Genomic DNA, 21,406 nt, shown 5'->3' with positions numbered 1-21,406 from the left:
CCAGCAAGCCAAACAGCCCAGCCAGCCCTCGGTCTCCCCTACAAGTCCACCAGATCCAGGACCAACATGTCCAACAGGAGGGGGTCGGTCCAGGCTCCGGCTGACATGGGGCCGCTAGACCCCAGAGGTGAGTACGTTTGTGCTGATTCCGACCTATGAGGGTCATGATGATGATGATGATAATGATAACTTTTATTTATTGATTTAACTTTTATTTGTTTGTAAAATGGAATAGTAGGACTGTTTGTCATATCTTGTGACCATTAAAGAGTTGTTAAGACACTTCATTTGGAAGTTCCCAAGGGACAAATGCCGCAAACACAGCAACTTTATCTTGATCTCCTACAATAACATCAAATAAAAGGCCATACACTGTTTTATAATTAATTAGAAGGAGAAATGTAACTAGCCTACTTCTCCTGTAAAATAAACCATTTTGTATAAATATAGTTATAATTATGTAACGTCTTCACTATGTTGGGAAAAATAATTTGACAACTTGTGTCAGAAAAGCACAATTTAGTAGATAAGGTATTTCTTAGCAATCAGATCAGCTCTGAGGCAGGTTCAAATCATAAACTGTATATGTTCACATCTGAAAAATCCCTTTATAGAGGCTTGGACTTGCGTTCCATTGGCCCCAGAAGAGTGATGAGATCATTACTTAAGAAAATATAAAACCTTTTTAAGTCTTATATTACACCAAGTCTTTGCATCCATTATGCAAAAGCTTTTTAGAGCTCTCTTCCAGGACGCAGGGCCTACGTTTACATACAGCCCAAAAAATCTGATCATGATCTGATATCAGGAGTTCTCAGATTATTGAAGTGACATTTAACCAGCATAATCTGATGTACATAATCTGATATGGATATAATCTGATTTCATTCTGAGTTTATTCATGTATATGTATAAACAGATGCAGAAAATAAAGCAAAAAGGCCAAAAACCCAAACACAAAAATCAAAGATTAAAATACACTATAGTCTCACTAGCCACAATGCCTCAATGCATCACTAATTCTCTTGTCTCAAAGAAATTAACTACCTGATATGGAAGAGTATAATATGGTTACTCTGCCGATCACTAGACAGCACAGACACTCGAAAACGGTACATTATTTGTGGATAATAATGCAACTAGGTGAGATTGGATAATTTCCCAAGGCACACCAGACAATATCTCGGGGCACACTAGTGTGCCACGGCACAGTGGTTGAAAAACACTGGTCTACATGGTAGACCATGTAAAATTAGCAAATCATTTTTTTCAGATCCAAATCCTATGGGAGTCAATGGTGCAGCCGCTCCCTCTGCCGCTGGCATGAGGAAAGGCTGGCATGAGGAAATCACACAAGACCTACGGAACCACTTGGTCCATAAGCTGTGAGTAGTGATGCCAGACTGTTTAACCCAATACACTTACTGAGTACTCATTTATATTTTTAAAATTTCTTCCCACAGGCTGCAAGCAATCTGTCCAACCTCGGATCCTGCTGCGCTGAACGATGAACGAATGAAGAACGTCTGGGCTTATGCTCGAAAAGTAGAGGGAGACACGTATGAATCTGCGAACACTCGAGTAAGTTGGTCTAGACTCTGCAGTTTCTGTTTAAAAAATCAGTCTAGCATGTGTGCAATGCCCAGAGATTTACTGACTGTCTCTCCTCATAGGTGGAGTACTATCACCTGCTTGCTGAAAAGATCTACAAGATTCAGATGGAACTGGAGGAGAAAAGGAGAACGCGGCTGCAAAACCAGGGTTTGGGTCTTGGGCCTGGTGGTGTGGGGCCTTAGGGACAGAAAAACTCACATTTCTAATTTCTTAGAAAAAGAGTTTAAATCAAATTATAATTTCTGACACGATTAGGAACTTTAGAGATTTATCTTCTTATACCATTCATGTATATGTACAATATAAAGTAAATACCTTTAGTTGCAGTTTGGCCTGAACTCTTTTTCTTACTGGTTGGTCTTTAAAGTTTGATAAATCATAAATTATGAAGTGAGTGGGCATGACTGAGCAGCAAGTACAGTCCACACCTTAGCCTACAGTATTGGCCACAGCATAGAACACAGCCACACGCACAGATAAAAGAAAGGGGCTTTGCTGAATTTTCTATAATGGTTCATTTTTAATTCTCTTAGAGACTCAAACATCAAACGGTACAGACTTAGAAATGACAAGATGACGACTGCAGGGTTTGTCACACTTTACAAACTCCACTCCACAAGCTTTGGCTTCTAAAAGTCCAATCGTCCAACAGGGAGAGCGGATGTTTTTTTCCACTTTTGTTGACCTCTGTGTTTGCATAAGCTCTCAGTCGTGTGACTCGTGTGACGCCAGACAAAAAGGGGAACAAGGCACATGATTAAATGTAAATCATAAAAATATGTATACAAATATATATATTTTTTTTTTACAAAAAACATTATATTTTGTATAGGTTCATATGTGCGATATGTTGATTGAGTATCGCATTACAAATCGTGAGGTAGTCAGAAGTTTCCACTTCTGTTGTTTAGTCGGAAGCTTCCACTTCCACTCCTCAGAAGTGGCAATATGGTAAGGAGCACTATAGCTATGTTGCTAATGCATGACTTTAAAACACATTTCTCTAAATGAAGGGACAAGAACTATCCAGGTAAGCACTTAACACCATAGAGTAGTGGTTCCCTACCTTTTTACTTGCAGGGGGGGCTCCCCTGCACATGCTCCAGTCCAAAACTGTCCCCAAACATATCAAAAAGTGTACACTGAAATTGGAGTGTTTAATGCACCTGTAACCCTTTCTCAGTCATATTTGATGATTTTTAACCATATAATTTGCTCAAATAATAACATTTATGACCTGACCCTCTGACCAGGCAAAGCTCTGGGCCCCCCCTCCACTCCTGCACTTCTACAGATTGGAGGTTTGTGTCGAGGCCCAAAGACAGCTTAGTCCGAGAGCAACGGCCTCTGGAACTACCACGGAGTGGTTGCTTTGTGAGGTACACAGAGATATTTTGTTTATTATTACAAGATACAGTTTTAAAAGCCTAAGTACCAGCCCCAGCTGCAGTTTTTAGAGTTTGCATATGTGCAGTACATCAGCGGGGCAGAGAAACAAGGATGCTGCGTTTACATGGACACAGACGAAACCAGGAGTGCATGTTTTTTAGCTTTAAATAACCCGTGACAGGACTCAATCTCACAAAGCACCACCACTCTCTCGAGTTCAGTGTCCCAGTTTGATTGCCAGCACGTCGGCCATGTCCGTCAGCAGCTCCTCCCTGACGCGCTCCTCTCTTCTCTGCAGCTCGTGGACAAAATCCCCCCTCATCTTCTTCAACTCCGCCACGCGCTTTAGTAACCTGATCCGCGATGCGTTCAAGTCATCTCCGGAGCGTTCGGTGCTGATGTTCACCACCTCTGGCTTTAGCGGGCACTCAAGAGGCACCTTTTTGTAGCTGCCGGGCTGCGAGTGGAGCAGGTGATCTATCTTCCGTGGACTCAAGTTGTGTCTGTGTGTGACCACGGGGATGGTGTGGTTCGTTACGTCCTCGCCGAAAAGTTGGACAGCGGCTCGGGTCACGCGGTTGAGGTCGTGGTGGAGCTCTGTGTTCAATATGGGGGTTTCTATGAGGAAGGCGTGCGGACCAGGAGTGGAGAGTTGAAGGCTTCTCAGAGCTTCTCGAGCTCTGGTGGCGTTGTCCAGGGTTAGCCCTGGGAGAGCCGGGGCGTCGATGATCGTGATCTCACCCTCGTTGAGAACTATTGTCCTCTTGGTGCTTTGTAAAAGAGGCTTTTCTCGGGATGAATCTGTTGTTAGTGAAACAGTGCCCAAAAGAAAGTCAGCCAGGGAGCTGGGCCGCTCGTCGCACGGCCTGAGGAGGACAATTCTGAGTCCAGGTAGATCCGAGAGGTCGTCATCGGAAGCACCTGCAAAGAAATCATGAACATCTCAGCTATAGATGGTTGGTTTGGTATAGTTTGCAGGAGTGAAAGGAAGCTATTAAATGGTAATTAGAGTGGACAGTATGCACCTTTTTGTTTTATTTTGAGGTGGGCAGAAAAGGTATGTCTCGTCTAAGCATCAAAATATTAACTGGTATGTTTTTAAAATTAAAAACTAAAATTGATTGAAAAAGTTGTGATCGTTTTAGTGTGATTTTCTGGACACTTAAAGACGCTTTACATTGTATTATTCATTCACTCCATACTTGGTGGTGGTGAGCTACTATTTTAGCCACAGCTGCCCAGTCGGAGACTGACGGCAGCGAGGCCACCAGTCTGCGCCATCGGCCACTCCGACCACCACCAACCACTCACTCACACAGTACATTACACTACAGACCCAAACGGTCTCCCATCCAAGTCCTGACCAGGCCATTCCCTGCTTAGCTTCCCAGGTCTGACGAGATCAGGCAGAGCGCACCGCCTTTGCTCTGGCCACACAAACGACCAGCCTCTGTGATTAGCTCACAAGTGTATTATGAAGACTTCTAGCGGCTGAAAGATGTGACATGTTCAATGTGAATCAGGAAGTGCTACGGGTCAAAAAGGTAATTTAGTAACTCTTTAGATTACAGCCCATGTGTGGGTAATAATATAAGGTAAAGTAGAGATTTAATAAAGGTGTACAACATATAGGTGTGCATGTAACAAAGGCGTACAAGGTGTAACAAAGGTGTACAGCGTCTCACTTTAGATTACATAGTATCATGCGTAGTTACGCATTAGGTATGGTGTATTTGTGTGTTAGTTATTACGGTCAAATTACAATTTTTTTTAAACTTTAAAAAATGGCACATCTAACGCCAAAACACCTGCAAATACACTTTGTACAGCCTTGCACTTTAATGTGTAATTAACTACTTACAGGTGTAATTACTAATTCTTGTTCCCTGTACCTACACATGGAACTGGTGGGCTGTAATCTTAAGGGTTACCGGCAATTTAATAATTTCATTTCAAACTTTTCCAGATAAATATGAATAGGTTTTGGGTTGCTTGTCCAGTGTGTGAATGGGTGAGTGGTTCCTTGCTGTAAACCTACTAATGTAGGTTTATGATAATAAACCGCTTGATCAATATGCACAAACACAATCGTGACTTGCCATATATTGCCCAGCCGTATATAGACTGAGTTGTTCAAAACTACTGGTATTTGTCCAATCACTAAACATATAAAAGAAGAAAAGGCACTGTAATGTAGTTAGGACTATGGAAAGAGGTTGGTCAAACCAAGCTGAGTTCACTTATAATCTTGAAAGACATGCTACATAAATGAACCAGTGCCAAACCTGTTATAGCTTTGGTGATGCGTGTGAACCAGCTGAATTTTGCTGACATCCCTATAGAAGAGGTGCAGCATGTTAGTGAAAAAGTATATTCTACAGAAACATATTAAACGACTCAAAACAGTTTACTTACTGACAAGAAAGTGCCAAAACTGAGACAGGTACTTATAGAGGGTCTTGATCACTGCAGGACATACACAGGTATATTTCATACATACTTTGAGCATTTATACATATAAACAAGTGACTACTGTAATGAAGAATGTACCACGGAGAGTTCCCACAAGGCGAGACACCCAGCTCCACAGAGTTGACAAACCTGCAGGAAAGAACAATAGTTAGTGGCTAATTATGAAAACTGTAAAGGTTATAGACTGCTCACCAGTGATGGAACAGAACAGGCGAATTGGCCATCTGATGAGAGCAGGGAGTGCTACAGGACCAGGACGCAAAGAATCAACAACAGCCATTTGCAGTGAGGCATTTCATAATATGTATTTCTATGAGAGATTGACTGACTTTGAGAGAATCTGTAGAGGATGTAGCCCACCACGGTGAAGGCTCCCATCTGCATGTTGCCGTCGCTCAGCCAGCCTAAAGAGGAGGGAAACGTGAGCTTAGAATAGCAGCGTTTTCACCACTTGACTTGACCTTTAACCTATATATCCATGCGGGGATATGGACCATTTTTTGGGTCAATAACCGGTGAATGCAGCCTATTGTGTGCCGTCGAGCCAAGGATCGCCAACATTCTTATCCCTTTATCAGGGTTTTTGTTGATTAATGGAACATCCACTTTTGGGATGTGTCTGAATGTGTTTCAGTCTAAATGGCATGTTGTGTTTTGTGATTCATTCAGCAGGCTCTTTCTGAAATGTAGCTAATCAATGAACAGAGTGGTAAGGAAGGCATGGACTTGTAAATACTAGCAATCTAGGCCACACATATGCACATGCCAGACCAGTGAAGCCTATTCACCTTCTTTGTGAGGTCAGTGAGTTCAATCCCCTCCTTCCTTCAGCAATAAGTCATTTTCACAACATTAGTGTGCGATCCTCAGTTTATTACAATGTTATTAAGTTAAAGTCGGATACTGATGGTGTTAAAATAGTTATATTTAGTTCATAAAAATAGTGTTACATTGAATTATGTGATAAACAAGAGTTGGATTTTCTTTAGTTAAAGCCAGTGTCAAGTGCTTATTTTGTAAATGAGTATTTTCAGAAACACTTTTGGTCCAATGTGATGGATTCGGGAACTCTCAGTAAATATCACAATATCAGATCAATTTTTTCCCGGATCCTTTACCCTGAAAAATATGAAAATTGGGGGAATGCATTTCTCCAAACGGGGGATCAAACTAAGCACTACCAGTGTCTCCACAAACAAAAATGTCGCTGGTTTGGAATTTGATTTTTTAGGATTAAATTTCAATAGTTGTAAATTGCAAGGAAAACTCTGAGCCCACAGCATAGTTGTTTTTTAAAGAAAAAGATAATTTTACTGTTGTGACCGATTATCTGAGGGGACTGGTTACTCCTGCAGGCAGAGTGGGTGAAGTGTCTTGCCCAGTGATGCAACAACAGTGTTGGAAAAGTTACAAATTGTGGGTTTTATGACAAGTATGGCAAGTAGATTTGCAATGAATGTTTTAACCCCTTAACTCCCACCTGAACCGAGCACATTTTCTCCAGTTTGGCTTTTACCCCAATCCAAAAGCTTCTGGAAAAAAGGTGTGAAAATAGCGACAGAACTGAGACGAAAACAATGATGAAGATGTGACAAAAAAGTGAGAAAACTTTGACAAAAAAGTGACGAAAAAATGACGAAAATGTGACAAAAAATGACAAAAAAAGACAAAAAATGTGACAAAATTGTGACAAAAAATTGATTTAAAAAAATGACAAAAAAGTTACAAAATTAGTTGAATACCCCCCCCCAAAAAAAAAGATGGAAAGAAATTTGATGACAAGAGGAAAAAGTTCCATTTAGATGAGTTTTGTAGATCTTAGCTTTCAAATGAGGCGTTACACTGGCCTACAGGATTTGGGTAAAGCTGAACTGGAGAAAATGCTCTCAGTTCAGGCGGGCGTTAAGAGGTTAAAAGAGACCATGACTGAACAAGAATAAAATGTATTTCAGGACATGTTTGCAGAGGTGTAAAGTAAGCTGTCAGTGTATAGACATTGTAAAATCAGCTGATCCACTGCCATTCTCAATAAAACAAAAATAACAATAACTGAAGTTCTTTAGCTGTAAGAAAAAGTACATTTGCATTTCTTTAAGTTGCCAAAATAGCATTTTTAGGGTGAAACAGACCAAAAGTCCTGTGTGTTATGTGACTTACCTGAAGCAGCATCTTCAGAGTCGCACTTACACTCCATTGTCACTTTGATCACAGACCTCTGTCCCGCATTGACGATGTTAACAACTCTTCACCTTTGAATGAAAGCCACAAATGGGAGTTGGTGATAATGTGACTAGAAGATCACATTAGCAATCTGGAAAGCTTCAGGGTCCAAAAGTGTGAAGCAATGACGAGCAAATCCTATCAATGAATAACGAGTTTAATAAACAGGTCGGCAACAACCCAAGTCCAAACGTTTCATTGTAATGTAAAGCTTCATACCGGTTTGTTGAATTTCAGTGAGCTAGTTGAATTGCAAGTCATGCAGTCTTTCTAATCCCTCCTTCCCACTGATGTGTGGCTGATTGTGCCTGCGCGGGCCTGCCCACACGAGGAAACAACGCACAGTGCTACAAGTGGCTCCAAAGTATGCCAGTAATGCTAGGGCTTTATTCTGAAAGGCACACCTCTGGACCGGACAAGAAGAACTGGTCGTGCGGCTGGAGATGGGTGCACAAACTAATGCAGTATGTAACAAAAGAAAAGATGCGGGTGCTACAAAATGTTTTGTTTTATTTGGAAAGTTTACAGTACTTCGTAGTGCAATTTCAAGTCGAGAGCTCTCAATCTTCTTTTTTGTCCTGTGATCTACTTTGGCCTTGATATTTCAACATAAAGAAAGACAATGAACTTATGTAGAAATGTAGAAAACCTTTTGGGAGCCACTTATAAAAAAGGGGTGAAGAGCTACTATGAGAGACCCCTGTTCCAAACTAAGTGCACACATGATTTTTACATATTTAAGGCAAACACAGTGACCACATGGCTTTGTTCGATTTCTTAGGAACCCAGTTTGGCCTGCAGAGCATCTATCAACTCCTGCTTCTTGGTCCCTGTGCTTCGAATCCCAAACTGTTTGCAGGCCTCCTTTAGCACAGGCACCGTCAGCTTTGCCAGGGTCCCGTTCTGCACATGGGCTCGTAGTTCGTCTTCTGGCACTTCCACTTTGGGCTTCTTCTCGGCACCACCGCCATTGGCTTCTGCAAAAGTGAATGTTCCTTTTAGGCCTAAATGCTCAAAACCTGGTTGCTCTGAATTCATAATCATTTCTACAAACAAAACGTAAAGCTCTAAAATCGCATATGCTATTAAAGTGTATTAGGAAGTTTATAAAAACAAGTAAACATGCCTGACCTGTTTTACGCTTGGGCGCTGGTTTACTGTCCGGGTTGTAGTTCGCTGGGTAAACCATATCTCGAAACTCGTCAGTAAGAATACCAAGGCGCTGGTCGATTTGGTCCACCTTTGGCACTGAGAGATTGACGAGATGGACATTTAAAGATATGCAATTTCTAAACAATGGTCAAGTCTCTGAGCTTCTTACAGATGAGGTCTTCAGTCTCTTCTGGGGCGGCCATGTCCAAAGCCAGAGCTTCCAGATTCCTGTAGTGCTGCTGGATGACCGGGTTCTCAAATGCATCACTCCTGCAATGAGCAAACAAACAAAAAAGTTGCCATGTTGTTTAGGTTTTCTTTATTCAAAACCTACCCGGAATAGTGTTTCAACTTTGACGCATGTTTGAGTAATCTTTAAATCTTCCCCAGTGGAGTGGCTATTCTATGCTTTCCTCACCTCTCGATCTCCTGCTAAGATTGTTTTCATCGCAAAGTAAAAAGCACTCGCCCCAGATTCACGACAGTTACTGAAACATCTGCGCAGCAAAGGGGAGTTAGGGGACGGGGGTGGGAGGGACTTGCGGTGAGATTGTTCAAAAATCAGGAATTCAAGCTGCTGGATATTTTGTTTCAGCTGTTTTAATTCAACATTGCATTTTCTAACCAACAAAGTGCAAGATAGTGAAAAAGATGTCTTTAAAGATCATTACCAAATGCCAGTGAAAAGTATAATCTTTAAAAATGTCTGGCATGCAACAGATAATTAAAAATTCTTTGCTGTGAAAAACACTTACATAACTGCTGTTGCATAACAATAAGAAAAGTTTCCACTACTTTGCAACAAATTTTGAAACAAGGCCCAAAGGTTTAAAAACTTCAGTAGCTTAGCATGACTGAGTATGGAGTGACACTGAGCCAACACGGATAACTAAGTCATAGGAAATACCTGTATTTGAATCGGAGTTTAGTGACAATCTCCTTCATCTTGTCCACCTGAGTCTGCGATGCGCACGGGCACTGGGGGGTATCAAGAGTTCGCACGTCGTCGGCGTACGGCAGGTAGATAACATTGAAACCTGAAGGTATAATGAGAAAACGCAGCTTAAGTGATGACTGTTTGTAGGTGCTGATAACTTGAGGTATCGTTGCCTACTACCTGGCGGTGAGATCTGTACGTTGGCCTCATCCAGCTCCTCCTCTTGGGGCACCAGGGCGGCGAAACGCGGCGGGTAGTTACGGCGAGCGATGCAGCGGCACAGAGCGAACACGTTCCTTTCGGTGCATTTCTTCAAAAGGGCAGAGAACAAGCACGCGCTGCCTACAGCCATGAGAAACCATGCAGGGTTAAAGCAGTGGGTATGAAGTTAAAAACATACTGCACTACATTTTACCCAGTGTTATATACTGTATAATTATTAACATTAATTTCATCACAGGTTAAAACATGGGTCTGAACGCCTTTCCTCAGACCTGTGATTTTGTTGGTAGCGGGACATCACCAGCTCGTCTCCATGAAGATGTTACTGTTTTGGTTTGAATACGAGTAGCCAAACATAAGGTTTTCATATGTAGCATTGCTCACCTGAGCATTCGGAGCCTGTGTGGTATTGTTAGCATGGTTGAATTATGTTTTGAGTTTAGTGCCGTCGCAACATATAAAAGTGTGGCTTTAATGAATAGCAGCAGATGTAGAATGCCCACACCTTTGACTTCCTCCTCCTCCGGGTAGATGAAGACTGCTGGACGAATGTGATGGTGCAGTTTGAGGTTTTCCATTGGTTTGAAGCCAAAAACAAACAATTCGGGATCACCAAACTTCTTCAGGGAATCCACTTCATCCTTCTCGAGTACTATCTGCTTTTTACCGTACACCTTAAGAAAACATGTGAACAGGATAGTGTGTGTGAACTTTAAAAAGGTAGGGTATGTAGCAATCATACATACTCTTTTAAAATGTCACAGCATTGCCTGGTCATATATATATATATATGTATTCATGTATTTCAGTTTATTACCTAAAGGTTTTGTTATTGGATCTAGCTCAGGCTCAAAAAGCTGACGTTTGTCTTTTTACCTGGGCCTTCTTGATCTCACTGGGGAGCAGCAGACTTCCTGTCTGTGTGTGGAAGATGCGGCTTTTACTGCGGACTGGCTCATTGGTCTCCCGGTACAGTTTGATGGCCCCAGGTTTGCGTGCTTGCACGGCAGTCGCGTACATACCCACAGCTATTTTGACATCTTTGCCGAGACTCAGGCTCAATCTGAAAGTTGTCAGACATACTTATTATAAGCAGAAGAAAACACAGCATAAAACCATTAAAATACCTGGCCATTGCCCGCTTCTTCTGCTCCTTGGCCCTGACTCTCTTCTGAAGGTCCTCCAGTTTCTCAGAAGGGTTAGTCTGCAGTCCCAGCTCGCTGTCATCTTCAGGTGGGCTGATGATGTCCCGGAAGAACAGTGAGACGTCAAAGCCTCCCGGTTTCATTAAATGCATCAAATCAATGACGACACCTAAAGAGAAGAACATAATGTTTCAACACACAGCGCGGACATATTCTCTATATTGGTCATTTACGTACGACATCATGGGATTTTTGTCTTAGTATAAACAATCTTATAACTTATTAATACAGCACTAAGATCGTATCCTCATTTGCATTTCCTTAACCAATCGCCAAACACATTTTGAGTAGCGCCATTGTTTTCTTAACATGCCTTACGCTAAAAATGAAACCTTTTATAGCCTTTTGCACATGGATCCTTCCCAGCTGCCACCAGAGGGTGCGCTCAGCAAGAAAAGAGATGCTTTGGAACTCAGTCCTTCAAGTGTTTTTCTATACACTTACAGTTATTTTAGCAATAAAATGCGATATATCAGTGCTATAAACAATTGATATGTCCAATATTAAACACAATTATGTCCACCGTCACGCATACCAGTCTCCTTAAGGTCCCCGGCTTTGGTCCGCGCCTGTCGGTCCTTCCCGCTGTTCCCTCCATGCGGATCGTCTCGGCAGGTGAAGAGCATGAGGCGCTTGTGTGACAGGCGCAGTTTGATGTCACTGTACAGGTTGGCGCAGCACCACAAGGCGTCGCCCAGCGAGCTCTCCCCGCTGCCCATGGTCTCCGCTGCCAGCTGGGCTCCTTTAGATCCCCGCAGCGCATCCACCTCTTGCACCCGCTTTGCACCTGGCGGAGACAGCCGGTGCTATTGGTTACTACTATTGGTTATTACTATTTGGTTCAGGATGTTTTCAGACCCATGTTAATTATTTCTATTCTATACTGTAGTCATTTGTGGAGGTCCAAACCAGTGATAGCAGGTTGGACATGTTTTATTATCATTTTTTTCCTGCATATGAATTCGATTTGACTTTAAAGACTATTTTGTTCAATCGGTTGTGATCGTTATTACCGGGCTCGTCCAGGTCGTGGTACACGTAAACGTGCTTGAAGGAGTTTCTGGGGTTCTTGCTCTGCTCCGTGCCGTAGAAAACCAGAGCAACCAGATCTCTGTAACTGCTGATGATCTTACTGGTGTACACAGTGCGCACAACCTATTCAAATGATGCCCTTTGATTATTATGTGTATTATTATTATCCATCACTTTTTACATGAAATATTCACAGATTGAACATACCTGCATCGTCATGTCAAAGTTGGAAGGTGCTCCGTCTTCTCCCTTGATAAACATTTCCTTGGAAGCATCGACAAGGAACACCAGGCTGTCTCTGCCTGTGATTTTGTAGTCTCCTGTAACGGGTGGAATAGAGTTTGTAGAGCTAAATAACAAAAACAAAAATGCCTTTGCGGTGCTGTACAGGTTTTGTTATTAATTAGTAAGTAATGAACTGCCTGTGTCCTGGGTGGAAGACCAAGGACACGCTGGGGGAACTATGTCACTGAGCTAGCCTTGGATGCCTGGGGATAGGGAAGTCTGGGCATCTCTGCTCTGTGTCGTTATAGTACCCAATATTTTTCCTGGTAACAGAATAAAATTGTTTTTTCCCCCTCCTTAATGCAAGCATGATGCCTCCACTTTCAATCATAGTGGTCTCTACAATGCTCCAGGATTAATTGATATGTCGTCTTTCTGGTGAGAGGGTCCGTCAGCAGTGAAGACCAGAGACCTAGAGACCACTGTGATGGAAAGTAAAGACGCCCTGCTGACCGCTCAAACAGCCGCAGGGTCACTATAAGGTCAAATACGCACAAACAAACTTTTATTTACACATAAAAAGTTGACATTTGTGGAAAAAAAGTTGCATCATACACCCTTAAGTGAATTGTGAAAAAAGACAATATTTAATCAAAACACTTTTGATCTTTCAAGAACTGGCAGGCTGTTTTCAGCATTATTGTGACAGTGATCCCCAAAAACTGTGAAAGAGGCTTATAAGCTTGTCCCTGTAAGAATTGGGATGTTCTAAAAGCACTAGGAATGTTGGGAATGACTTTAGACACTACTGATTATTAAAAAATAACAAATGAGAGCAATGGTCAAAACATCAGGTATAGGGTCTTTAAGATGTTACTCACTGTTACAAATGTGTGCTTTAATTACTTCAGAATAAAAAACAAACAAACAAACAAAAAAACAGCAGAGCAACGTTTACTTGCACTGGTGTAATATGGAAAGTACTTTACCTTATAAAACTTAATGAAACAAAACCAAGGCTAAAGGTCTCTATAAGTAACACATTTTGCTTTTGACATATTTACTATATTTAACCATAGAAAATCCTGTGAACAATTGTTATTAATCTCTTACGCCTTAACCAAGTGCATTTTCTCTAGTTTGGCTTTACCCAAATCTAAAAGCTTCTTACAGCCTACAAGCCAGAGCAACGCCGCATTTGAAAGCTAAGGCCTACAAAACTGATTTAAGATTTTTCCTCATGTTGTCGTCACTTTTTCGACATATTTGTGACATATTTTTCTCTCTTTTTTTTTTCTCTTCTGTAATTTTTTTGTCGCTTTTCTGTCATTTTATTTATTTATTCCGCTTTTTTTTTTTTGGGCTCATTTTTGGCACGTTTTTGTCGTATTTTCATCCTCGTTTACGTCTCTTTATTTTTAAGAAGCTTTTAGATTTGGGTAAAACCAAACTGGAGGAAATGTGCTCGGGTTCAGGTGGGGGTTAAGAGGTGAAGTGCGGTGCTGCAGCTGTACCTGGACCCTGGTCTCCTTCTTCCTGCTCTTCATCATCATCTTCGTTTCTGTAGAAAGCAGTCCAGTCTGCCATTGGACCTGTACTCAGCATAAAAACAGGAAACACCGGTGACTCTATCGAAATCTAATAGACTTTACCATAAACTTTAGCATTTACATATAAGGCTAGTTAGCTTAGCCTTCAAAGGTAATAAATAAGGTACGTGGATAAGTAGCTACAGCTCAGTTTGGTAACGCGGTTCATGCTACTGTGTGTTTCTTCTACTTATTTGAAGGTAATGCGCACGAATGCAATAGTTTATAACATTATTCTTACTTACCAAAGAATTACTGCAGCCTGCACAAGTCTGGACTAGTTGCAATGAATGGCGCAGCGGCAGAAGCGTGAAAGCTACAGGACCTCACGCCCACATTCGGACCCAGACATGTCAATCAAGCGCCTTAGCCAATCACAGGGAAAGGGGGGCGGGATTTCACTGCTGGAAACAGGAAGTGTAAACTCGGCTCATGAGGATGCACTTTTTGACAGGCAAAACATTGTTTACAGTCAGTGACACAGCATTTGTCTCCATTTCACTTCGATAAAACAGTTTCTCATATTCAGCCGTGTCGGGCGGCTTTTATACGACTCTCTTTTGATTGAAACTTCAGCTTTTGCTTTTGTTTATTTATTCTGTTTTAAGGCTCCTTTGCGTCCAGGCTCTTCTTTCTTTCTGTAAGCTAGCATTTGCGTTTTGCTAGATTTGTGAGCTTTCCCATGGAGCAAACAGGCTCATACCCAGTACAGGTGTACATTTATGATGTGACCAAAGGAATGGCTCGACAGCTTAGCCCTGTCATGATCGGTAAGTGATTAGTTTACATTTAATGCAGTTATCACTGTTGCTTACTCATGTGTTATTCTGGCATTATAGGGAAACAGATTGAAGGTGTTTGGTGAGTATACGTTTACATTATTGGAAGTCTAGTAGTATTTCTTTGATTGACCTGTTTAACAAACTGTCATCACCTTCTCTTAAAGGCACACTGCTATTGTGGTTCACGGAAAGGAATTTTTCTTCGGAGGAGATGGAATTAACTACTGTGCTCCTGTACGTGTGCATCTTGTGCCTGCTGTCAGAAGACTTCTAATCAACCTTTAACAATTTATTTATTTTCCAGGGTAATACCATCTTAGGACCACCTGAGTTAACAGTGGACCTGGGCTCCACAGAGGTTCCAGAAGAGGTCTTCACAGAGTACTTGGCTTCACTGGGAGAATCAACTTTTAGGTAAATGTTAATAGAATATTTTTTTTATTATTATTTTTATTTTACTTTTATTGAATCAAGACAAATCCTTGACATAGTCATTGTTTGACATGTCTAATCAAGACATTGTGTTTACAAAGAGAAAGAAACAGCATTAAAATGTGTACTAGCCATTAAATGCAACAGCACATTCTAGAGGAGAGGGAAAAAAAGAAAAAAGATGATAAAATAACACTATTTTGTCAAGTATGAGTTTATAGGTGCCCAATTTTTCAAATATATGTCCTTCTTCAATCGTAAAGATTCACTGATTTCCTCCATACGGCTCACAGATTTCAGTCTTTGAGTCCATTGGTCCAAAGTGGGTGAATGCGGTTTGAGCCAGTTAGCTGTAATTACTTTGTGGGCGACCAGCACCAGAACTGTTAACAAATACACTTTTCCCTTTTCCTTGACTTCAGGTGTCTTGCCACTAAGTATTACCTGGAAGATGTGATTTGATATCTTTATATTTAAAATCTTATTTATCTCTTGGGATAAAGTGCTTTAAAATGTTCAATATTCTCTCAATATACTCTCAATATTTATTTATTTGTATTTCCTGACTTGGCCCTTAGTCATTTGGCAATGAGGAAAATCGACCCTCACACGAACCTGCCTGGTTATATTCCAATGTTTTGTTTTGTTTTGTTTTGTGTTTGACATGACATATTATGCATAATTGGGGCTTTTAAACATTCTTTGTGAACCTGAGCATTGAAATTTTAAGTTTTATTCTATGAAACTTGTACCTCCCCTACAGCCATCAGTGGAAGTGACATGGGATAAAACAGTAAAGATAAGAGATTTTGATCTCACAATGGAGAATGACTTGTTACATCAGCTCTCACGAACACAGATACAGAGGTTTTTGCACATGGATTTAAGTAGAGCAGCACAATAACAAATTGATGGTGCCGCGATGAACACAGCTTGTGTGCAGAACTGGTCCGATGATGGTTTATGGGATTTGATAATGCGTTGGGCAGTCACAGGTTCCATATATAACACAATGAAATGTAGAAAGTCCAAACTTAATGAAGGTATAATAATAAAGTAATTTTGCACGATATATCTCCTTTTAAAATCATATTTTGTCACCTTTTGCAGTGGTAACAAGTACCACTTGTTGGACCACAACTGCAACACCTTTAGCGACGAAGTGGCTCAGTTTCTCACTGGGAAGAAAATTCCATCATACGTCACTGACCTTCCATCCGAAGTAATGTCCACGTAAGGCCACGCTTGTTTTTTGTTTTTCTCTCTTGTGAACACCTTTGCATTTCTTCAGCTCCACTTGTCTCCTGCGTGTGTTGCAGGCCATTTGGACAGGCACTCCGTCCTTTCCTGGAATCCATGACCATACGTCCAGGAGGCAACAACATAAGAGGCCAGCAGTAGAGTTGGTCCAGCCAGGTTAACTTTTAACAAATACCAGCCACTTTTATATCTTCTATTCAACTGAGGTTTAGTACAGTGCAGCATTAAACAAGTATAAAGCAACATGCCATATGAATGCCACTGGAATATGTTTGTTTTTTGTATCAGTATATGAAGACTTTTACTTTCATTAGGAATTAGCTACCTACATAATGTTAGAAAAGAGATTCTTTCCACATTTTTAGCTGTTATCAAATAACAAGTGCCTTAACATCTTGTTCGGATGTTTTGTGCTGAAGGACCAAGCAGCATACTTGGATTAATGTACACTACTCAGTTTTTTCCACTTTACAGGATTACTTCTCTGGGAAATGGTAAATCTACAAGAGACCAACTAGTCTATTGTTACAATGTTCTCAGACCATTCTGTGAAAGCACTTGCTTTAACCAGTTACGTTATGATACCTTAAATAGTGACATTGCACTATTATTATTATTGTCTCCTGCACTCTGAACTTATGTTAAAACATAAGAAAGATTATATGAAATAAGTATTTAATGTTTTACAATAACAACGTACTGTTTGCAAAAACTACTGAAGCTGTAGTATTAAAATTCTGTATGATCTATCTGTTACCATTTGTTTATTTCTCTCCCCTCTGCAATACCTCAACCAGCCATTAGATGCCAGTGCAGGCTTACGGTGGGACTTGACAACTGGATTAAGCTTCCCACATTCATGCAGTACTGCAAAAACTACTCAGCAATACAGCATTAATGTTTTAATGTAAATGTAATGTAAATCTTACATTTCATTTAGTTAAAAAGGAAGTGCACACATTAACACAATCAATGGTATTCACAAGTTATATTGCACACTTGTCTTTATGGTGTGCAGCAGAAAAGATCTGTGTTAACCTAAGTATTTTTCGTTCTCTCTGTCTCTCCATTTTGACAGAACATTCATTGGTTGTGACACTTGTGTTGGTGCAGCTTGTTGATCAAACAGCTGACTGCTGTCAACTTGTCACTTTGAGTTTGACTGTGAGGAGTTCAGTCCGTTTAATGCCTGGAGTTATATTCCCGATCTAATTAACTTCATTTGAAGAGTGTTGAAGTCCAAAGATTCAAAGATTCAACATGTCTGCAAATCCACAGCAGTGCGTTGATTAAGCTTGAATATTTCAACCTCACCGTATGGTCTGTCACGACTCGAGAAAGTTGATCATCTTTGTGCAAATGGTTCGTTAGTAACACGTTGTTGGGGCATGAGTTCAGTAGTTCAGTGTTTTCCATTTGGCATAGATTTAAAAAAATATATGATATAAATATACATATATATTTATTTTCATTCACGTGTGGCCATTCAATGTGAAGTGTAACGAGTGGATTTTTAAAAAGTTTTTTTAATACCTATTTGACCCATCCTTTACCCAGACCCTCAGTAGCATCTGCAGCTCTTGAACCAGGCTCTTGGTCAGGATAACCTAGCTGGAGATTTTTGAAAAACTGAAGCACTCGAAGAAAAGCCGTCCAACCCAACACAGAAAGTAAGTGCTTTATTTGTCAATGTACAATCAATATTCTCCAGCTCGGTTCCTCTGACTATGAACCAAGCTGTGGATCAGGTGGTGCCCCAGAGGCTTTGGAAGACTGGTTAAATTCACAAGACACATTTCCCTTTAAGTGCACATGTACAGATATACCTTATTTAAATGGCTCTGAAAGACAAACTCACAAAGATGTTTCTGTGCAGAATTTTTATTCTCCACATTTCTCATACTTTACATCAGTCAGGACCATGTCACCTCACATTATCTACTCTGCTTTGCTTTAGTTGTTAAAGCCATTGATATACAAATAGCACTAGAATGTACATCATAAAACTGCACTGTTGGCCAATACTCTTTTCTCTTTACTTGTGTTTCTTATACAAACAAATAGAAATCCACTCTAAATATCCTAATCAAGCCCTTTTTAACCCATAACAGATTATTATATATACACGCTATAGCACAACTTGCACTATAATCAAATATACAAGTAATGACATTGGAAACACTATAAAAATACCAAAGTAAAACTAAATGCCTATTGCTTGTAAAAAACAGTGTCCCCTGGTCCCAAGAAGAGGTGTTTACAGGCACAATAACAACTGAAACAGTGAAATTGTGGATGACATGGATGGTAACATTTCTTTGTCCTTTTAATACAGTTACAGTTACAGCACATTTTACAAGTGCGCGATACAAGATAAGGTCGATGAAATTATAATATTGCAATAGCCCAGCCAAACATTTAGTATTTATTCATCTAAAAATAAAGTACCTTGGTTCAAAGAGGGGTTTATCAAAAAACAAAACAACAACAAAAACAAAATAACTGATCGATTAGTAGTATGGGGCCCACACCCCCCTAGCCGCTCCAAAGCTCCAGGCCCTGGTGGTCTGTGGTCTGTGTTTGGACCCCCTTTAGTTTCAGTTTCGGCTGTTGAAATACCTGCCTGCACCGTTCTGCTCCTGATGAAACGTCCCTATTGTTCATCGAGCCAAATCACAAGTGCGGCCATTTTAACAAGACTTTCCTTTGGACTTAAAACTGTAACTAGGCCTCATGTGCCTCCACAAATAGCCGCGAGTTATAATTTCAAATCCAGTCTACAAGTGTGTCTGGTTACATGCGGCCCTTGCGTATCTCAGTACATGTCCGAGGGCCATTTTTTGCCAACCTTCATGTTGGAAGGACTGTCACACATTAGCATTAGCTGGAGCGCCACATTGTGTTCTTTGCTCCAGGCTGTCCATGCAGGCCCTACGTGAGTGGGGCAGTGCTCGACAGTCTTCCCCCACGATGATGCCAGGAGGGCTTTAGACTGTACGCATTGGCGCAACAGTTCTCAACTGCTCTTTCCCAATATCGTCGGCCAAACATTATTGCTTGTTTATAAAGTAAACATGGATTGGGAGCGTATTATGGCTAGGCATTTCATTTATTCATTTTAAGAAATGAAACAAATAATGAGTACTTGTGAGAATTTATTTGATTTAATTAGATCAAATGTCCAACACTGGAAAAAGTTAGAGTCAATAGTAAGCCATCTCTGTAATATAATACCCAGAGCCGGTGTTTCCTATAGGCAAGCTATGCAAGTTGCATAGGGCCCCCGCAGCCGCAAGGGCCCCGCATCTTAGTCAATACGGTGTTGCTACACTGATTGATCAAGGCGTTGTCCTATTTTGTATATGTCCTGTTTTTGTTCTAAATCAGCAGTTCCAAAACTGTGGGCCAGGAACCAGAGGTGAGAGAATGTGACCATTTGCCATTTTAAAAAGTTGGACAATAGGCTAGTAGTCGTCCTAAATCCCAGTCTCACAGTGGCTTAGTGGTTAGTGGTTTCACATAGAGGGACGGGGCCTGAATTGGGGTCATTATTTTCCACTTCTGCCCTGCACTACTGCACAGTGGAACCGTTTGGACCGTAAATGGATACGCTCTTCGTCGAATAACCATGCAGGGCCCCCGTGAGGATTTTTGCTTAGGGCCACAGAAGGTCCAGCACCGGCTCTGATAATACCTCCATGCCACCGCCTTGTTTGTGAAACCTTTGCAAGACCCTTGCAACACCTCAGCGGGCCGTTCTACACTTGACTGTGTGTAAATCCTATGGTGTAAATCAACATGTACAACTACAGGTTATAATGTCATGTTCATTATACGTGTCTCTGTGCTGTTACTGTTTATTGTAAGTGTGTCTTTGGGCCGTTTTTTGCATGTTGGAAGGAGTGTTACACATTAGCATCAGCTGCATGTGTTACAGTATCGTAGAGTTGTGAGTCTTTATGAGTCATTATGAGTGGGGCGATGCTCCAGGCCTTCAAATGTCCAGGAGGGCTTTGTAATACACATGCAACAGTTTCGACCCAAACTATTCTCTTTCCTCCATAGAGTCCAAAAACTGCTACATAGTTACTAGACTATTTGTCAAATAAAATAGCTCAATAATGCCTGATAAAATGTTTAATTATTAGAACAAATCAAAGAAAGATTCAGTAAATGGGACAAATACTTCATTTTATTAGATGTCAGTGTAAAATGCCTTTGCAGAACCGGGCACTGCCTTTGTGGGGGTCTTCTCTCCGTTGTGCATAACATTTTTGTAGTAGTTGTGTTATAATTTAAAGTGTTGCTTGTGCATAACTCGTACTACCATTAGCAAGTTTTAAGGACTGTCGCACGCTCGCCCTAGCTGTGTGTCCTTTGCTGTCCAGGCCCTGTATAGAAGAGTTGGGCTGCGCTCCCGGGCCTTGTGAATTCCCCCTCCAAAAAAAATGCCAGGGGGATTTTTGACAACAACTGGCACAACTACAGCTACATCCAGTGCCACTCCCTCTACCCTTTTACAAAAATGAAAACAACCATCTCTGTGTATGTTTTTGTTTTTGCGTGATTTGCCCTCTGTCTTTCTCTCTCCATTCTAAAGAGCAGCCGCCCCTGGCCCTTATACACCCGGGCTCTGGCGGGACGGAGGCTGATGGAAGCTGACGTGATGGTGCCATTGTCCTCACCGCAGAGTTAATGCGACCCCCGGGAGGCTGTCCCTGTGCGCGTGGCCTGATGGCACAGAATGCAAAAACAGAGTGCACCGGATTGAGGGGAGGAAAGAAAAAAAAAAATGCTAAAGGGGAAAGGACTGAGCAGAGGAACAGATGTGCGCTGGATGTGAGGGGGGGGAAAGGTTAGTAACAAAAGAAAAGT

At 41.2% G+C, this 21,406-nt stretch overlaps 4 protein-coding genes across 4 annotated transcripts in view; 2 read left to right on the top strand and 2 right to left on the bottom strand.

The window, feature by feature from the left end:
• LOC306978493 (histone acetyltransferase p300-like) overlaps positions 1-1,858 on the top strand; it is a 28,454-nt gene extending 26,596 nt beyond the window's left edge. The window contains exons 2-5 of the mRNA XM_079577041.1: positions 17-127; positions 1,274-1,385; positions 1,464-1,581; positions 1,674-1,858. Coding sequence (XP_079433167.1) covers positions 67-127; positions 1,274-1,385; positions 1,464-1,581; positions 1,674-1,796 — 414 coding nt within the window. The 5' untranslated portion in view covers positions 17-66 and the 3' untranslated portion in view covers positions 1,797-1,858. The remainder of the gene's footprint in view (positions 1-16; positions 128-1,273; positions 1,386-1,463; positions 1,582-1,673) is intronic.
• Positions 1,859-3,070: 1,212 nt separating this feature from the next.
• Positions 3,071-8,275, bottom strand: LOC306978388 (GTPase IMAP family member 4-like). The gene is made up of 7 exons (XM_079576911.1): positions 7,633-8,275; positions 5,805-5,879; positions 5,668-5,718; positions 5,554-5,604; positions 5,419-5,469; positions 5,289-5,339; positions 3,071-3,924 (listed from the first exon to the last, which is right to left on the bottom strand). The coding sequence occupies exons 1-7, from the start codon at positions 7,667-7,669 to the stop codon at positions 3,221-3,223; spliced, it is 1,020 nt and encodes a 339-aa protein (XP_079433037.1). The 5' UTR covers positions 7,670-8,275; the 3' UTR covers positions 3,071-3,220.
• Positions 8,276-8,311: 36 nt separating this feature from the next.
• On the bottom strand, positions 8,312-14,401 carry xrcc6 (X-ray repair complementing defective repair in Chinese hamster cells 6). The gene is made up of 13 exons (XM_079576910.1): positions 14,303-14,401; positions 13,983-14,060; positions 12,451-12,563; positions 12,225-12,366; positions 11,747-11,998; positions 11,134-11,320; positions 10,883-11,069; positions 10,512-10,680; positions 9,965-10,126; positions 9,755-9,884; positions 9,017-9,117; positions 8,827-8,943; positions 8,312-8,672 (listed from the first exon to the last, which is right to left on the bottom strand). Exons 2-13 carry the CDS (start codon positions 14,053-14,055, stop codon positions 8,473-8,475), a joined length of 1,833 nt encoding a protein of 610 aa, XP_079433036.1. The 5' UTR covers positions 14,056-14,060; positions 14,303-14,401; the 3' UTR covers positions 8,312-8,472.
• A 95-nt stretch (positions 14,402-14,496) lies between these two features.
• desi1b (desumoylating isopeptidase 1b) lies at positions 14,497-17,211 on the top strand. Its single transcript, XM_079577704.1, has 6 exons — positions 14,497-14,827; positions 14,897-14,918; positions 15,004-15,073; positions 15,144-15,253; positions 16,382-16,504; positions 16,591-17,211. The coding sequence occupies exons 1-6, from the start codon at positions 14,740-14,742 to the stop codon at positions 16,670-16,672; spliced, it is 495 nt and encodes a 164-aa protein (XP_079433830.1). The 5' UTR covers positions 14,497-14,739; the 3' UTR covers positions 16,673-17,211.
• The last annotated feature ends 4,195 nt before the right edge of the window (positions 17,212-21,406 follow it).

The sequence above is a fragment of the Gobius niger genome (assembly GCF_951799975.1).
Source record: "Gobius niger genome assembly, chromosome: 19".
NCBI classification, from domain to species: Eukaryota; Metazoa; Chordata; class Actinopteri; order Gobiiformes; family Gobiidae; genus Gobius; species Gobius niger.
This window is presented reverse-complemented; position numbering and strand designations above follow the sequence as displayed.